This window comes from Corticium candelabrum, chromosome 1, assembly GCF_963422355.1.
Source record: "Corticium candelabrum chromosome 1, ooCorCand1.1, whole genome shotgun sequence".
Classification (NCBI taxonomy): Eukaryota; Metazoa; Porifera; class Homoscleromorpha; order Homosclerophorida; family Plakinidae; genus Corticium; species Corticium candelabrum.
Window position 1 is genome coordinate 2,381,296 of NC_085085.1, and position 13,500 is coordinate 2,394,795.

The following is a 13,500-nucleotide window of genomic DNA, read 5'->3' on the forward strand; positions in this document are numbered from 1 at the left end:
AGCTGGTGACGGAAGAGAAGAAACTGATGGCTGCAATGTGTGATGTTGCTCAGGTAACCGTGAGTGCCACAAACTTCCTGAGTGTTTCATTTGTGCGCATGGCTTTTGCTACTGTTTAGTAGAGTACACGATGTGATTTTGTTCGATAAATAGAAGTGGGTACAGCGTATAATAGCTGCGAGGAGAAATTGTTTCATGACTATGGACAGCTGTTAGGATTAGGTAGGTGGGTGGGTGGGTAAGAAGAAATTCTAACGTTGTTCGGATTTTAAAATCATTCGGTAACTACGGACGGTCCCTAAGTAAGAACGAGACTAGAGAAGTCAATGGAACGTGGTTTGAGTACGTTATCGCGAATGTGACTAGTTCCAATGCCTACAAATCAAACGTTTCGATAGCAAGTCTCTATCGATGGCAGGATAGGTCACCGTTGATATCAAATCAAAACTCCGATTGGCATTGGTACCCCATTTTAAACATTTCCTATAATGTGGTTAGTGTAACCAACTACACTCTTGTTAATGCCACGTTTGCCAACGTGCGATTTACAAATGTCTCATTCGATGTTTATACAGCATTCAACTCTACATTTTTGAACTGTTCTTACGTCAATGTCTCATTTGTTACCGTCACTCTATTGAACGTGTCTTCGGTCAACTCGTCACATACCAACATGTCATCTATTATGGTAACACAAGTCAATACCACGTGGATCAACACGACTGAAACTAATACAACTTTATCCATGTTTGCATGGAAAAACGTTACATACCTGAACTTGACGTCACTATCTTCTACAATGATCAATGGAACTATGCTAGACATAAAATATGTCAATGTCAAGTTCAGAAACGATACATGGGTAAACATATTTGGTTCTGCTTTGTTGAAAGTAAACGTGACATTGTTTGAGTTTGCTGCTGCTAACGTAACAACGTGCGACATCACAAAACAAAATGTGACGCTTGTCAACTCGACGTTGTTTATGTGCACAGAATGGAATGCAACACTGTTCAACACTTCGTACTACAATGTTACATCTATTGGATGCAGAGCCGTCAACGTTACAGATCGAAATGGTACAATTATAAACAGCACATATATTGATTATTCTCTCATCAACGTGACCACAATAGCAGCTTACGCACAGAACGTGTCCTATTTCTTGGGCTTATCTGTTAAGAAAGTTTCCGGGTACACATACAAACGTGGCTGTAGACATTACACTTATAGAAAGTCTCGTTACAATTACTATTATTACTACAGAGAGTATCACTTTAGCTTCTATGACTTTATAAAGGACTGGCGGCAACGGAATTATTTCTCATGGATCTACAAACAAAGTGAACATTTGTTCAATCACTTGCAAAAACTTGATTTTTACTCTCAAAGTGGTACAAATTTTGCTCCATTTGAAAATGATGTACTATCGTCTAACATTACCTACCGATCTCGGTGTTGGACCCAATACTGGAAGAACTGGTGGTCTGCAAACGAAGCTAGATGGCGTCAACAGCAAGATCGATGGCAACGAGAAACAAGCTATACAACGTGGTGGTTTAGGCCAACAGAGACGTTGTGGAATGTATGGAGAGACTACTGCAATCGTTGGCGGTCAGACCTTCTACGCAATGACTGTGACAACTGTTTTACAAACTGGACAATCTTTAACAGCAGTTTTGTCAATGCGAATTTTAACGGCACCAATTTCAAGAATTCAACGTTTGTCAACACAAAAATTGTCAATACAACTATAGTCAATACAACCATATTCAACACGACGTACACAAACAGTTCATTTAGTAGAGTTCTAATCAGTAATCTGAGTATTAGCAATTGCAATCTTGTCAACACTTCGTTTATCAACATGGTGACAATAAACGGAACGTACACAATCGTTAACTCCTTTTTGCACAACGTCTCTTACATGAACTTTAATGTGACGGCGTATACTGCGATCAACGTGTTTGAGAACATGACTGTTGAAGTGAATGGAACATGGTTCAGCTACAAACTCGAAAATGTGACCAGCTACAATACGCATAAGACAAACGTTTCAATAAAAAGTTTACATCAATGGCGCCGCGGACTTGTGTCATTAGCAGACAAGCCTTACAATTGGAAATGGTTGCCGGCTATCTGCAGCTTGGATAATATGGCTAATGTCACAAACTACACTCTCATTAATGCCACTTTCACAAACGTTAGCTTCCTCAATGTATCATTTGACGCTTATACTGCAATCAATTCCACATTCGTCAACTGTTCTTACGTCAACGTTTCATTTGTAAACGTCACTTTATTGAACGTGTCCTCAATCAATTCCACACGTAACAACGTGTCATATGTAATGATGACACAAGTCAATACTACGTGGATCAACACGATTACTGCTAATACAAATTTGTCTGCCTTTGTTTGGAAAAACGTCACGTACGTTAACCTAACGTCTCTAAATACTATGATGGTAAATGGAACCATGTTGGACATGAAATATATCAATATGACTTCCACGAACGAAACTTGGCTGAACTTATTTGCTTCTAACGTGCTCGAAATAAACGTGACGAAACTAGACTTTACCGCAGCGGATATAGCAATTTACAACATCACGAAACAAAACGTGACTCTCGTCAACTCGACACTGTTTATGTGCACGGAGTGGAATGCGACGCTGTTCAATATGTCATACTACAATGTTACGTTTTTTGGATGTAGAGCTGTCAACGTAACAAACATAAACGGAACAATTGTGAACGGCACATACATTGACCATTCAGCAGTCAATGTGACCATAATAGCAGCCTACTTATACAACGTGTCAAACATTTTGGGAATACCAGGTGTAAAGAAATACCGTTATACCCATCGTTATGGATTATATTATGAACCTTACCGTTATGTCTTCTACTACTACTATTATAACTACTACTATATGTACTTATATTACTACAAAAGATATGGTTATCGTATTTCATATAATTCCTTTGGGGACTTCTACTATCGTTACGGAAATTTGCTCAAACAGTTGAAAACGCTTGAATCTGTGTCTCAAAGTAGAATAGCTTTTGTTCCGGTTGGAAACGAAGCAGCTACATGTTGGTACAAACCTTTGAAATGGCCTTACTACTTTGATCAATGGAAATGGAAGAACTGGTGGCATGAAGGTGTATCTCTGTGGCGTCAACAGCAAGAGTGGCGGAAAGAAGAAAGAAGTTATTCTTCGTGGTGGTTTAGACCAACAGAAGGATTGCGGAAGATGTGGAATGAAGCTTGTTACTACCAGCAGTCACGTTTTCTAAATGCCAGTTGTGACAGCTGCTTTATCAACTTGTCGATCCTTAATAGCAGTTTAGTTAGTGTTGTGTTCAACAGCACTGATTTCATAAATGCGACTATTGTCAACACAAGGATAGTCAATACAACGACTTTCGATGTCACATACACTAATTTTACAATTGTCAACTCCAGTTTGACAAATACGTCGTTCTTACAAGTGAGGGGCCGCAATACTCGTGTGATCAACACGACTCTGTACAACGTGTCTTACATCAATTTTACGATAGCAGGATATTCTGCTATCAACGTAATTGAGAACATGACCGTAGAAGTGAATGGAACATGGTACAACTACACACTGTGTAACGTAACCAGTTATAATGCAAGAAAAACAAATGTGTCGATAGAAAGTCAATATCGATGGCAGCAAAGAGTTTTGCGATACTATGTATACGATTTCTACAAACTTCCTTGGTTGTATCCAGTCATTGATATCTTTACGGTTAACATAACCGACTACACTCTCGTTAACGCCACTTTCACCAACGTCAACTCTACAAATGTATCATTTGACTCTTATACGGCAATAAACTCTACATTTATCAACTGTTTTCACGTCAATGTCTCATTTGCAAACATTACCTTATTGAATGTGTCTTCAATTAACTCCACACATACTAACAGTTCATCGATTATGATGACGCAAGTCAATACGACGTGGATCAACACGACTAATATCAATGTAACTTTGTCTTACTTTGTTTGGAAAAATGTCACTTATCTTAACTTGACATCACAGAATTGTTCCATGACAGATGGAAATATCCTAGACATAAAATTTGTCAACGTCACATCGAGAAACAGAACATGGGCAAATGTATTCATGTCTGGCTTGACCGAAATTAATGTGACTCTATCTGACTTTGCGACATCCAATATAACAACGTGGAACATCACAAGACGTAACGTGACGTTCATCAACTCGACATTTTTTATGTGCACAGAATGGAATGTTACACAGTTCAACACTTCATATTACAATGTTACATTTATAAGATGCAAAGCCGTTGATTTGCAAGACAGAAATGGAACAATTGTAAACAGCACATACATTGATTATTCTATGATCAACGTCAATATAACAGCAAGATATATGCGAAATGTGGCATTCACTGGTGTGGAAGACTACACAGCTACATACACACCTAACTACAAATGCTATTTCGGATCTTACCATGACTTTTTCTTCTACAATAGATGTTACAGGAAATCCTATCAATTACTGAAGTATTGGGAATATAATTACTCGCCGTGGACATTAAACCGTCACGACCATTTACTCGACCATTTGAAGAAGCTTACGCTTTACCATTATAATAGTATAGAATTTGTGTCGCTGTACGGTCCCTTGTATTATTGTCCACACGTACCTTGGCCGAATTTCTGTCACAAGTGGAAGTGGAGCTACCAATGGTACAGAAGTAGATTCGACTGGTACCTAAAACTGGAGCAATGGACGAAAAAAGAAAGCATTGTCAAATGGCGGTTCAATTTCATTGAGCAATGGAATAATTAAACTCTCATCTTTGTAGATCAAGTGATTTGGTTAAACGTTGTGACAGCTTTACTTTCACTATCCTTGGCTTGTCAACACTATTCACATACAGTACTTTGTTGAAAAACCGTCTATAGTAGTTCAATCTCAATTGCATAACATATGTAGTGTTTTTCCTACAATACACTTAGGGAACATGTACTCAAGTTTTCAGTTTGTGAACTGGAGCTCTTACAAATACACCAAGCCATTTGTCTGCATGCACAGGTTTTATGAATTCAGAGGCCGGTGAGTATTAACTGTCCGGATGTCAGGTATTTGGCTGGGGTGCCATAAAAGTTTTCTGAAGAATTATGCAGGGTTCGTGATTTTTAATTAATTAAACGAACTACGTTCGGGGGTTTAAATTTTTAATGCGTTTTAGTTCTAGAGATGGGGAAACGCAGCTCATGGCCTACCTGGCAGACAGGTACCTTACTTCAATTTAATTAATATCTAAGAAGACTGCATGTTTAGTGTGTGTGTGTGTGTGTGTGTGTGTGTGCGTGTGTGTGTGTGTGTGTGTGTGTGTGTGTGTGTGTGTGTGTGTGTGTGTGTGCGCGTGCGTGCCCGTGCGTGCGCGTGCGTGAGTGTGTGTGTAAATATATATCGGACTTATAAATGCTTACTTACATAAAGCGCCATAGTCAGATGTAACATCCACTTTTCGGTAGTACATGTAGTTATTCCACGGCTGTGTAGCAAGCAAATAGAAGTAAGTCCGGCCTAACGTGCGCTAACAAGCATGGCTTTGTCAGTGTTAGAACTGATGTCATGAAGTATGAGACCATCATCACTGAGTGTAAGTAAAACCAATCTTATTCATTGAATATCATAAGACTGACCTCATTGAGTAGTGACTAGTCAAGGGCGTACAGTACAACTGTACAAAGGAGATTCACTTAATTAGTTGGAGAGGATATCGATTGCAGACTCAACAGCAGGCATAGATAGGTCTACGAGCCTGCATTTCTCTCGATAACAGCAGGCCCATTGATGTGCACGCGTATATGCCAACTTAAATGGTCGACCTTGTCATGTACGCACGGACGGACGGAAATCTTAGTTAACACAGCTGGCTAAGGTAACTCTAGGATCTTAGAGTAGAAGGCTAGCAAGTCTATGTAGATATTCATAGGCCCAGACTCACCTGAGCTTGGCAGTGTTTGGTTCTTGTCTTACTCTTTCAACTTCCCGGACACTGCAAAGCTCACTTGAGTCTGGGGACGCAGCTAAAGTTGATGTATTAATTGAACAAATTAATACTGAAGCTGTGTATAGGAAGAAATTTATCTACGTTCAGCGCAAATCCAAGGCTTACAGTACACTACCCGATAATGTGACACATCCGTCATGATTGCAAGTTTCACAGACGTAACACACTACCACCTTGCCATGTGTCATTGACAACAAACACGTGCAGTGCAAAGAAATCCAAAATTACATCTGCTGTTGCACTGACATTTGTTCTACCATGCGAATGTTACATGTCTTTGTGAGGCAATTGATAGAATTGCACCAGCTGTGTTTCCATACAAGGAGACAAGTGTAGGCAAGCATTGTTGTCGTATAGTCGTTATTGTTTGCCAAAGCAGGTTTGAAGTCACCCAATGATGACCTCCTGTAAATGATCGAATCTGAATAGCTGTACAGTACAAAAAATGTATTTGTTAATAATACATGAATGTACTAATTAATATTATTTTGATAACAGCTAGTACACTATTAGTGTACTGTGATGTGGTGTGGTGTAGTTTAGTGTGGTGTAGCGGTGTGTGTGTGTGTGTGTGTGTGTGTGTGTGTGTGTGTGTGTGTGTGTGTGTGTGTGTGTGTGTGTGTGTGTGTGTGTGTGTGTGTGTGTGTGTGTGTGTGTGTGTGTGTGTGTGTGTGTGTGTGTGTGTGTGTGTGTGTGTGTGTGTGTGTGTGTGTGTGTGTGTGTGTGTGTGTGTGTGTGTGTGTGTTAGGTATTTATATCATGCCATTACTTGTTAGATTAGCACATCCGTAAAACTGGTAAAGGAGTGTTGACTGTACAGTGCACCTGTAGTTGGCAGAATGAAAATCTCGGATGTTGCAAATAGTTTCTGAGAACACGAGGCTTACCTATCTTATTTAGACTCCCACGCCTTGTCTTTTCCGTTAACCATATACCTATGCAAAGTTTGAAAAGAGCTTTAGTAATTAACAGAAACTCAATTCACACAGAACACGTTCAAAGCTAACCATGCACTGTCTAGGTCATTAGCGCCCCCCTCCCAATTAAAGCCCAAAAGAGAGGGCAGAGCTGTGAGAGAGGAGTTTTCTTGCAACATCAACCGACCTCTCAACTTTCTCGATTTCATGGTTAGACTTACAACAAACATCAATATAATATGTACATATACATATATATATTTATGGGTATGTCTTACGATCTCAAGATTTCTCACGATTGCCAGCCCTTTCTCCCGACAAGCCTCCGTCAGACACTCTGACAGTCGCCTTGCACAGACTTAGTTACCACCGTTTTCCAGAGATAGCCAGATCTTTAAACTAGACTCTCTATACGGCTCTGCTTGCTTGTATCTGGGGTATCTGACGTATTCGGGTCTCTACACATGCAGTAAAGGTAACGTTTTGAAATTGGATGACAGGCCTTGAAACGTAAAGCGAGGCCACGTAGGCTGCTAACCACGCCTACTTTAGAACGCTTAATAGACGTGGTCGTCTAAAAACAGTCTCGCGATTTTGTTTGAAGAAAAGTTGAGAGGTCAGCTCCAAAACCCCGTCAGGTAAGAACCTGGACCCTACTCACTAAGTGTAAGACCGACCTCGTAAAGCATGAAGCAGATCGACGTCATTGAGTGTGCTACTGACCTTATTGAGTGTAACACCGACCACATTGAGTGGTAAGGCCGACCTCATGAACTCTAAGAAGGAACCGAACGACCGCATTGAGTGTGCAACCGACCACATTGAGTGTACGAGCGACTTCCTCATGTCTTCATTGAGTGTGCGTCCGACCTCATTGAGTGTATATCTAGAGACACTAACAACGTAATTTTAACATGATAACACACCATATCTCTCGCGCCTATGCTTAGACCCGCCTTTCCTCACTAGTATACGTACGTTGCCAACTCGTTTTAGACATTTTTGCAAGCGCTCGAGTTGGAGAAACATGAAGGTCGTCGTCTGTTTCGTTTTGGCTCTCGTCGTCGTTGGGTACCGTGTCTGGCGTTTCGATCGCGCAAACAAAGAAGTCTTTTGAACAACAAGAATCTGAGTCGTTCAACGGCACCGACATCGACTACTTGTAATTAGAGGAGACTCGTGCTGACGGTCGAAATTCGTACCCTTGTCTGCCTGATGGTGATCTGTGCTGCTGCTTGTGCCGTTGTCTTCCTTCTTGTTCACAGTGTTGCAACGAGTCGAAAGGATGCTCTACACGACCTCAATGCAGAAACACGTGCGGCTGATAACAGCAGCGGAAGTTGGTGTATGAGTGACACGACAATGTTGAACAAAGAGAATTGAGGTGGAGCGATAATGAACGCGTAGTTTAGCAAGAAGTTTGACGATGTTAACATGATCACGAAAATGCAGATCGCACTTAGAATGTTTTTGGCGTGGCTGCTTAGTTATGCAAACAACTATAGCTAAACACAATAAATGTGCAACAATAACAATATATCTATGTCCCGACACGCTCAAATAGACAAACGACAAATTCTGTCTGCTTGCACGCGATTAACTTAAGTAAATTGTGAAAGGGTTACCTTCTAGCAAGTGTGCGTTTCGATTCCAGCAGGAGTTTAGCTAAACGAGTTGTAATCGTCAGCCGACGCTGCGGTCTTTATCTTCACAACGACAAGAGCACCCAACTCTGTTTACCTGACCTTACAGCCGACACTCTAAATTGAATCTGTCGTTGATGCTTCATGCATGTGACCAACTGTCAGACCCTCCATCTGACTCTCCATCTGACCCTTCATCTGACTTTCCATCTGCATGGCCCTCCATCTGACCCTCCATCTAGCCCTCCATCTGGCCCTCCATCTGGCCCTCCATCTGGCCCTCCATCTGGCCCTTCTTCTCACCCTTCATCTGACTTTCCATCTGACCCTCTATCACAGTACAATGCTAGCACGAGCGTCCTGCGAGCGTCCTGGATGCTGACGATGAGCGAGCGTCTGCGTCACACTGTGAACATGACAGCCCGTCCACGAAGCTTGCACAATGCTCGCCTAGCGTTCACGTTGCTGGAATATCCGTCATATCCGGAAGTGACCCAGCGTCCGATGACATCACGTGCTCATTTTCAGTCAGAGCACCTGCACGTATCCGGGATATTTTATTCGTTTACATGGCATCGATGGAAGATTCCATTGAGTGTATGCGTGGTTATTTTGTCATGTCCAGTTTTAATAATCTTTATTATTATTATTAATCAAAAACGATACTTATATTGCTTATTAATAAGACAATAGTTGGTATAACAGTACAGTCTCAGTATAGACTCTCTGATCAAATTTTATGGCTCTTAAAAAAGCCGGTTGTGGCTCGTGGAAAAGCCAGATGTCGACGCTAAAATATCTTCGAACCCACTTTCTTTAGAACGGTACAGCAGCAACAAAAGCAAAACCTCGTCGTTCATGTTTGTCGCGTGTACTTTGCAGCGCCAGACCACTGTCACAGTGTGTTCTTTGTGCGATGGACGCTCGTCAGACGCAATACTGTAAATGGTACAGCGCCAGCGTCTTTGCTGACCCTCGTGTTAAAGTCCTTGTCAGCGTCCAGGACGCTCGCAAGACACTGTAGCAGCGTCGTACTGTGAACCGGGCTTAACCCTCCACTTGATCTTCCATCAGGCCCCTATCTGACTATCCATCTGACCATCTATCTGACCCTCTATCTGACCCTCCATTTGACCCTCCAGCTGACACTCTGCTTACTCTTGAGCTGTACTCCCAAAAAAGGGGTTTAGAATGTCGCTAAAAGGAGGGCCAATAGGCTAGACTCGCATACTTGCAGACTTGTTTTCTTCATAATCTTCAGTGTCTTCAAGCTTGCTGCGTTGGGACCACAAAGCCAAGGTCTCTAAAACAAAGGGTGAAACCTTTTCATGCTGTCGTTAGTATTTATCACATTGTCCTGCCTCTGCCGCGGCACCTTCTTCTCTTGCAGTTGCAACATTACAATTTCTAGATTTTGGCAATGAATTTCTGACTGTGGCAGCGAAGACCTGGTTTGCCGTAAAAGTCATATGAGATAGTTTTGTGGCGCGCAGAAAATGCAAGAACAGAAACGGTACTGTACTCGCAAAAGGAAGGTCTGCATGTTTAATTTTGTTAATATCAATGAGATTATCCCAAATAAGCGAGGCACGACAATGCGCGCAGAGATCTGTTTTTGTATATTATTATGAACTACTGACATTAATATTATATTATAATGTGTTGCCGTACCAATTTCGAGAAACGTTCTAAGCAATCGGCGCTGATCTTCTATCGATCGACAAATGCAAACCAACAAGTTATTTAATTAAGAATGTACATCTAGACTCTTGAAAACACGGATGCGTAAGAAACTCCCAGGCAACACGTTTGGTATACGTCTAAGTGTGGTCTGCAACGGTTCAGGCTGCTTCCTAATTGTTTCCGTTCGTGCAATGTCGGCACCGCCTATGTACCGCATAGACTCCACTTCAAAATGGTACTTCAGGATTGGCGGAGAAGGGTGAGCCAGGTAGACCACGGCCTACCCAACTTTTGAAAACGGAACTTCCGCCATTGGACTTTTGGCGAGAACTTCCGGTAATATTGGTTCAAGTAATTAAATTAATTAGCTATTTTTTACCTTTAGTTTAGGCGGGGTTTGTCCACGCAAGACCTGGCCCACTAAAGCCCTCAACGGCCCTACACTTCGAATACCAGCAAAGCAATAGTTGGTGTGGCGACTTCTCAATAGCTGTTGTATATAAATGTATATGCCAAATTAAAATTTGTATTTATTGAATTATGCAATCAAACAAAGATATCAGCGCCATTAAAAACCGTAAAATGATAAACCACACGTCATTTGTCCAGTATATACAGACACATAACTAAAATACTAACGTAAAGTGAGATTTCAAAGAAATGATAGCTATGCACCAAACGTTTTTGTTACCGTATCCCAAATAGAATCCGTTCTAATAGGCACGTCCCAAGGAAGAAACAGTTTAATCCAGACATCGCCCTTGTTTTTGTATTTTGGACAATACCATTGGACGTTGTCACACCACATGTACTCATTGTTTCTTACATCTAGACATTCAATTTTACCTTCTTCGTAAGCGAGTCTAAACCATTCGTTCTGCCTAGGGGCTAGAGCCAGCAACACAGCTCGACTTGCCCTGGTTTCAACTTTAGTGACTTTGTACAGGATATGATTGTTTCGCAGTGTAGATTTGCATGGTAATCTTACACGCCAGTAGTCGAGATTTTGTGATTCCCCCGTTGGGTAAGGAGATATGTTTGGAATTCCCCCACGATATAAAGACGCATCAAAGAAAACACCCTTGGGTGGGTTTTCTCCAGACACCAAGATGCCATCGTACTTTACGCTCCAATCTATTCCAGCAGGATGAATTCTTGGATGACATTTTCTCAGATAGATGCCATACTTATCTAACAAATTCATAATCAATTAGACAAAAAGAATTACCTATGTAATTATTTATTTAATTCATTAAGCTTACCCCAAAAACTTAATTAAGCGTACTAAATTTTAATATTAATGATCCAATTTATTTACAATTAAAATTAATTTTAAAATAGATTTTGATATTAGTTAAACACAGGATGTATTTACAATGTATCTATTTCTAAGAGCAATACCACGTTCCCACTGGAAACTAGACTCTAAAACCGTTCCACGTATAGTAGAGAGTGATAATGGTCAAACAAAACGGCCGTTATTAATACAATCAAATACTTTTAGTAGACTAAAGTAATGGCCATCTTCAGCTTGAACCTGTGTATGCAGCACAACGTCCAGGGTATAACCATAAATTCTTGCTACATTTTAACCATTATACACTAGCAACTTTTATAGAAAGCTTTGTTTTGCATATGAAGGTTATCTATCGCACGCACGCTCACATACACACTAATGCACACACACACACACACACACACACACACACACACACACACACACACACACACACACACACACACACACACACACACACACACACGCTAGAAATGGCAATAAAATAGCACAATACACAATACAAAAGATCAAGAAACTCAATTTGTATAGCCTACTACTGTCCTGTTTTTCGCAACATACTAACTACTCTCTGTTTGCGTTCACTGTAGACTCTCTAACATCGTCTATTCCTGGTCGCTTTCTGTGAGCTCTTGCAAGCGTTCAAATACCGCAAATAGTTTACTAGCAAGTCTTGTAAACCAGACCTGCGGGCGAGAACAACAGTCTGCCATCTAGTCTTTTGAGGCAGAGCGGTATACTATCACGAAAATGCATGTCTACAATTACTAAACGTTTTAATTCTAATGTCGTAGTAACCGTGAGACATAAAAATCACTGCCGATAGACTATTGGCTTGTTGCATACCGCAGCATGCGCACTCCACTGTGTCTACACAAACATTAGTAATAAACGTAGGGTTCTAACAAACAGAGAGTAGACAATGCAGTTGTACTGCACAATAGGAACTTGAGTAGGCCCGGTTCCGCCCCCTCAATAGGTGTGGCCTCAAGTCTTACGATTGTAGGCTAATAACAGTTAGCTTTGCCAAGTTTGGAGGCCTAGCGACGTCTTTGCAGCGCCTCCGTATATTTATTAGTACAAGCGGTAGCTAGGTAAATTTATTTAATGGTCAGTACGTGTCCAACCGGAAACAAAATTGTTGCTACGGAAAATTTACCTCTTACAGTTGCCTCATCAGGAAATTGAGCTTGCTTGCACCTTGTCACATGACGCACGTGGGTAATCCGTTCAAAATTGTGCTCTCCAAAACCATCATGCGCTTGACGCATCGCCTCTATGAGTTAGACTTGCGTGCTGTACTCACTCGATGGGCGGAACATCTCTTGAACCCGAGGCTAGGTACATAGCCTCGAAGTTCCAGACCCTCTTGCAAAAGAAATGAAAGAGACGGTCTGGATCAACGCAGTGAAGGGTTGTAACAGTCATAAACACCTCTCTAGATAACAGCACTATGCCACCCGATGTGACATAGGCTACATTTTGAGGTGTTTTCAAACAATGTGGGTGCTAATCAACTCCGATAGCGGCAAATCTGCAACGGTCTTGCTGTGCCGGTTTCGAGAGCCTTGGGCGCGCAATTTTTTTTTGGCCCACTTCACACACACATCCCGGATATATAGCCCGGATAAGTTTAACTTGCACGTGCACGGTAGACCATTCTCACGTGCACGCATGTTGGATCATGCATGATTTAGTAGTTCGAAATGTGTTGTTATGCTGACAGATCATGGAAATTGCTCTTTCTCTGCGAGCAGTTACCACACTCAGTAAACAGCAGTGGCTAGTGAAAGGAGAGCCCCAATATGGGGAATGTTGGTTGCTACAAACCGTTTTCTTTGCAGAAATCGACTTTCTCGAGAAACATTTGA

General features: G+C 41.3%; 3 protein-coding genes and 1 long non-coding RNA gene across 4 annotated transcripts in view; 2 read left to right on the top strand and 2 right to left on the bottom strand.

The window, feature by feature from the left end:
- LOC134196264 (uncharacterized) overlaps positions 1-119 on the top strand; it is an 846-nt gene extending 727 nt beyond the window's left edge. Inside the window, exon 1 of the mRNA XM_062665358.1 lies at positions 1-119. This exon is cut by the window's left edge and continues 727 nt beyond it. Coding sequence (XP_062521342.1) covers positions 1-119 — 119 coding nt within the window.
- A 680-nt stretch (positions 120-799) lies between these two features.
- On the top strand, positions 800-5,227 carry LOC134196288 (uncharacterized). The gene has a single exon (XM_062665387.1). The coding sequence runs from the start codon at positions 800-802 to the stop codon at positions 4,853-4,855; it is 4,056 nt and encodes a 1,351-aa protein (XP_062521371.1). The 3' UTR covers positions 4,856-5,227.
- A 924-nt stretch (positions 5,228-6,151) lies between these two features.
- On the bottom strand, positions 6,152-9,149 carry LOC134188653 (uncharacterized). The gene is made up of 4 exons (XR_009971368.1): positions 7,730-9,149; positions 6,977-7,024; positions 6,859-6,914; positions 6,152-6,518 (listed from the first exon to the last, which is right to left on the bottom strand). It is a non-coding gene; the product is annotated as an uncharacterized LOC134188653 (long non-coding RNA).
- A 1,552-nt stretch (positions 9,150-10,701) lies between these two features.
- LOC134191595 (uncharacterized) lies at positions 10,702-12,923 on the bottom strand. The gene is made up of 2 exons (XM_062660219.1): positions 12,789-12,923; positions 10,702-11,523 (listed from the first exon to the last, which is right to left on the bottom strand). The coding sequence occupies exons 1-2, from the start codon at positions 12,898-12,900 to the stop codon at positions 11,000-11,002; spliced, it is 636 nt and encodes a 211-aa protein (XP_062516203.1). The 5' UTR covers positions 12,901-12,923; the 3' UTR covers positions 10,702-10,999.
- Positions 12,924-13,500: the final 577 nt, after the last annotated feature.

What these genes read in the sequence shown, in the direction of transcription:
- LOC134191595 (XM_062660219.1), bottom strand. Translation starts at nt 12,900, where the DNA reads ATGCGTCAAGCGCATGATGGTTTTGGAGAGCACAATTTTGAACGGATT. An exon ending in TGATGAGGCAACTGTAAGAG is followed by an intron (nt 11,524 to 12,788) that starts GTAAATTTTCCG and finishes TGAATTTGTTAG; the next exon opens with ATAAGTATGGCATCTATCTG.
- LOC134196288 (XM_062665387.1), top strand. Translation starts at nt 800, where the DNA reads ATGATCAATGGAACTATGCTAGACATAAAATATGTCAATGTCAAGTTC.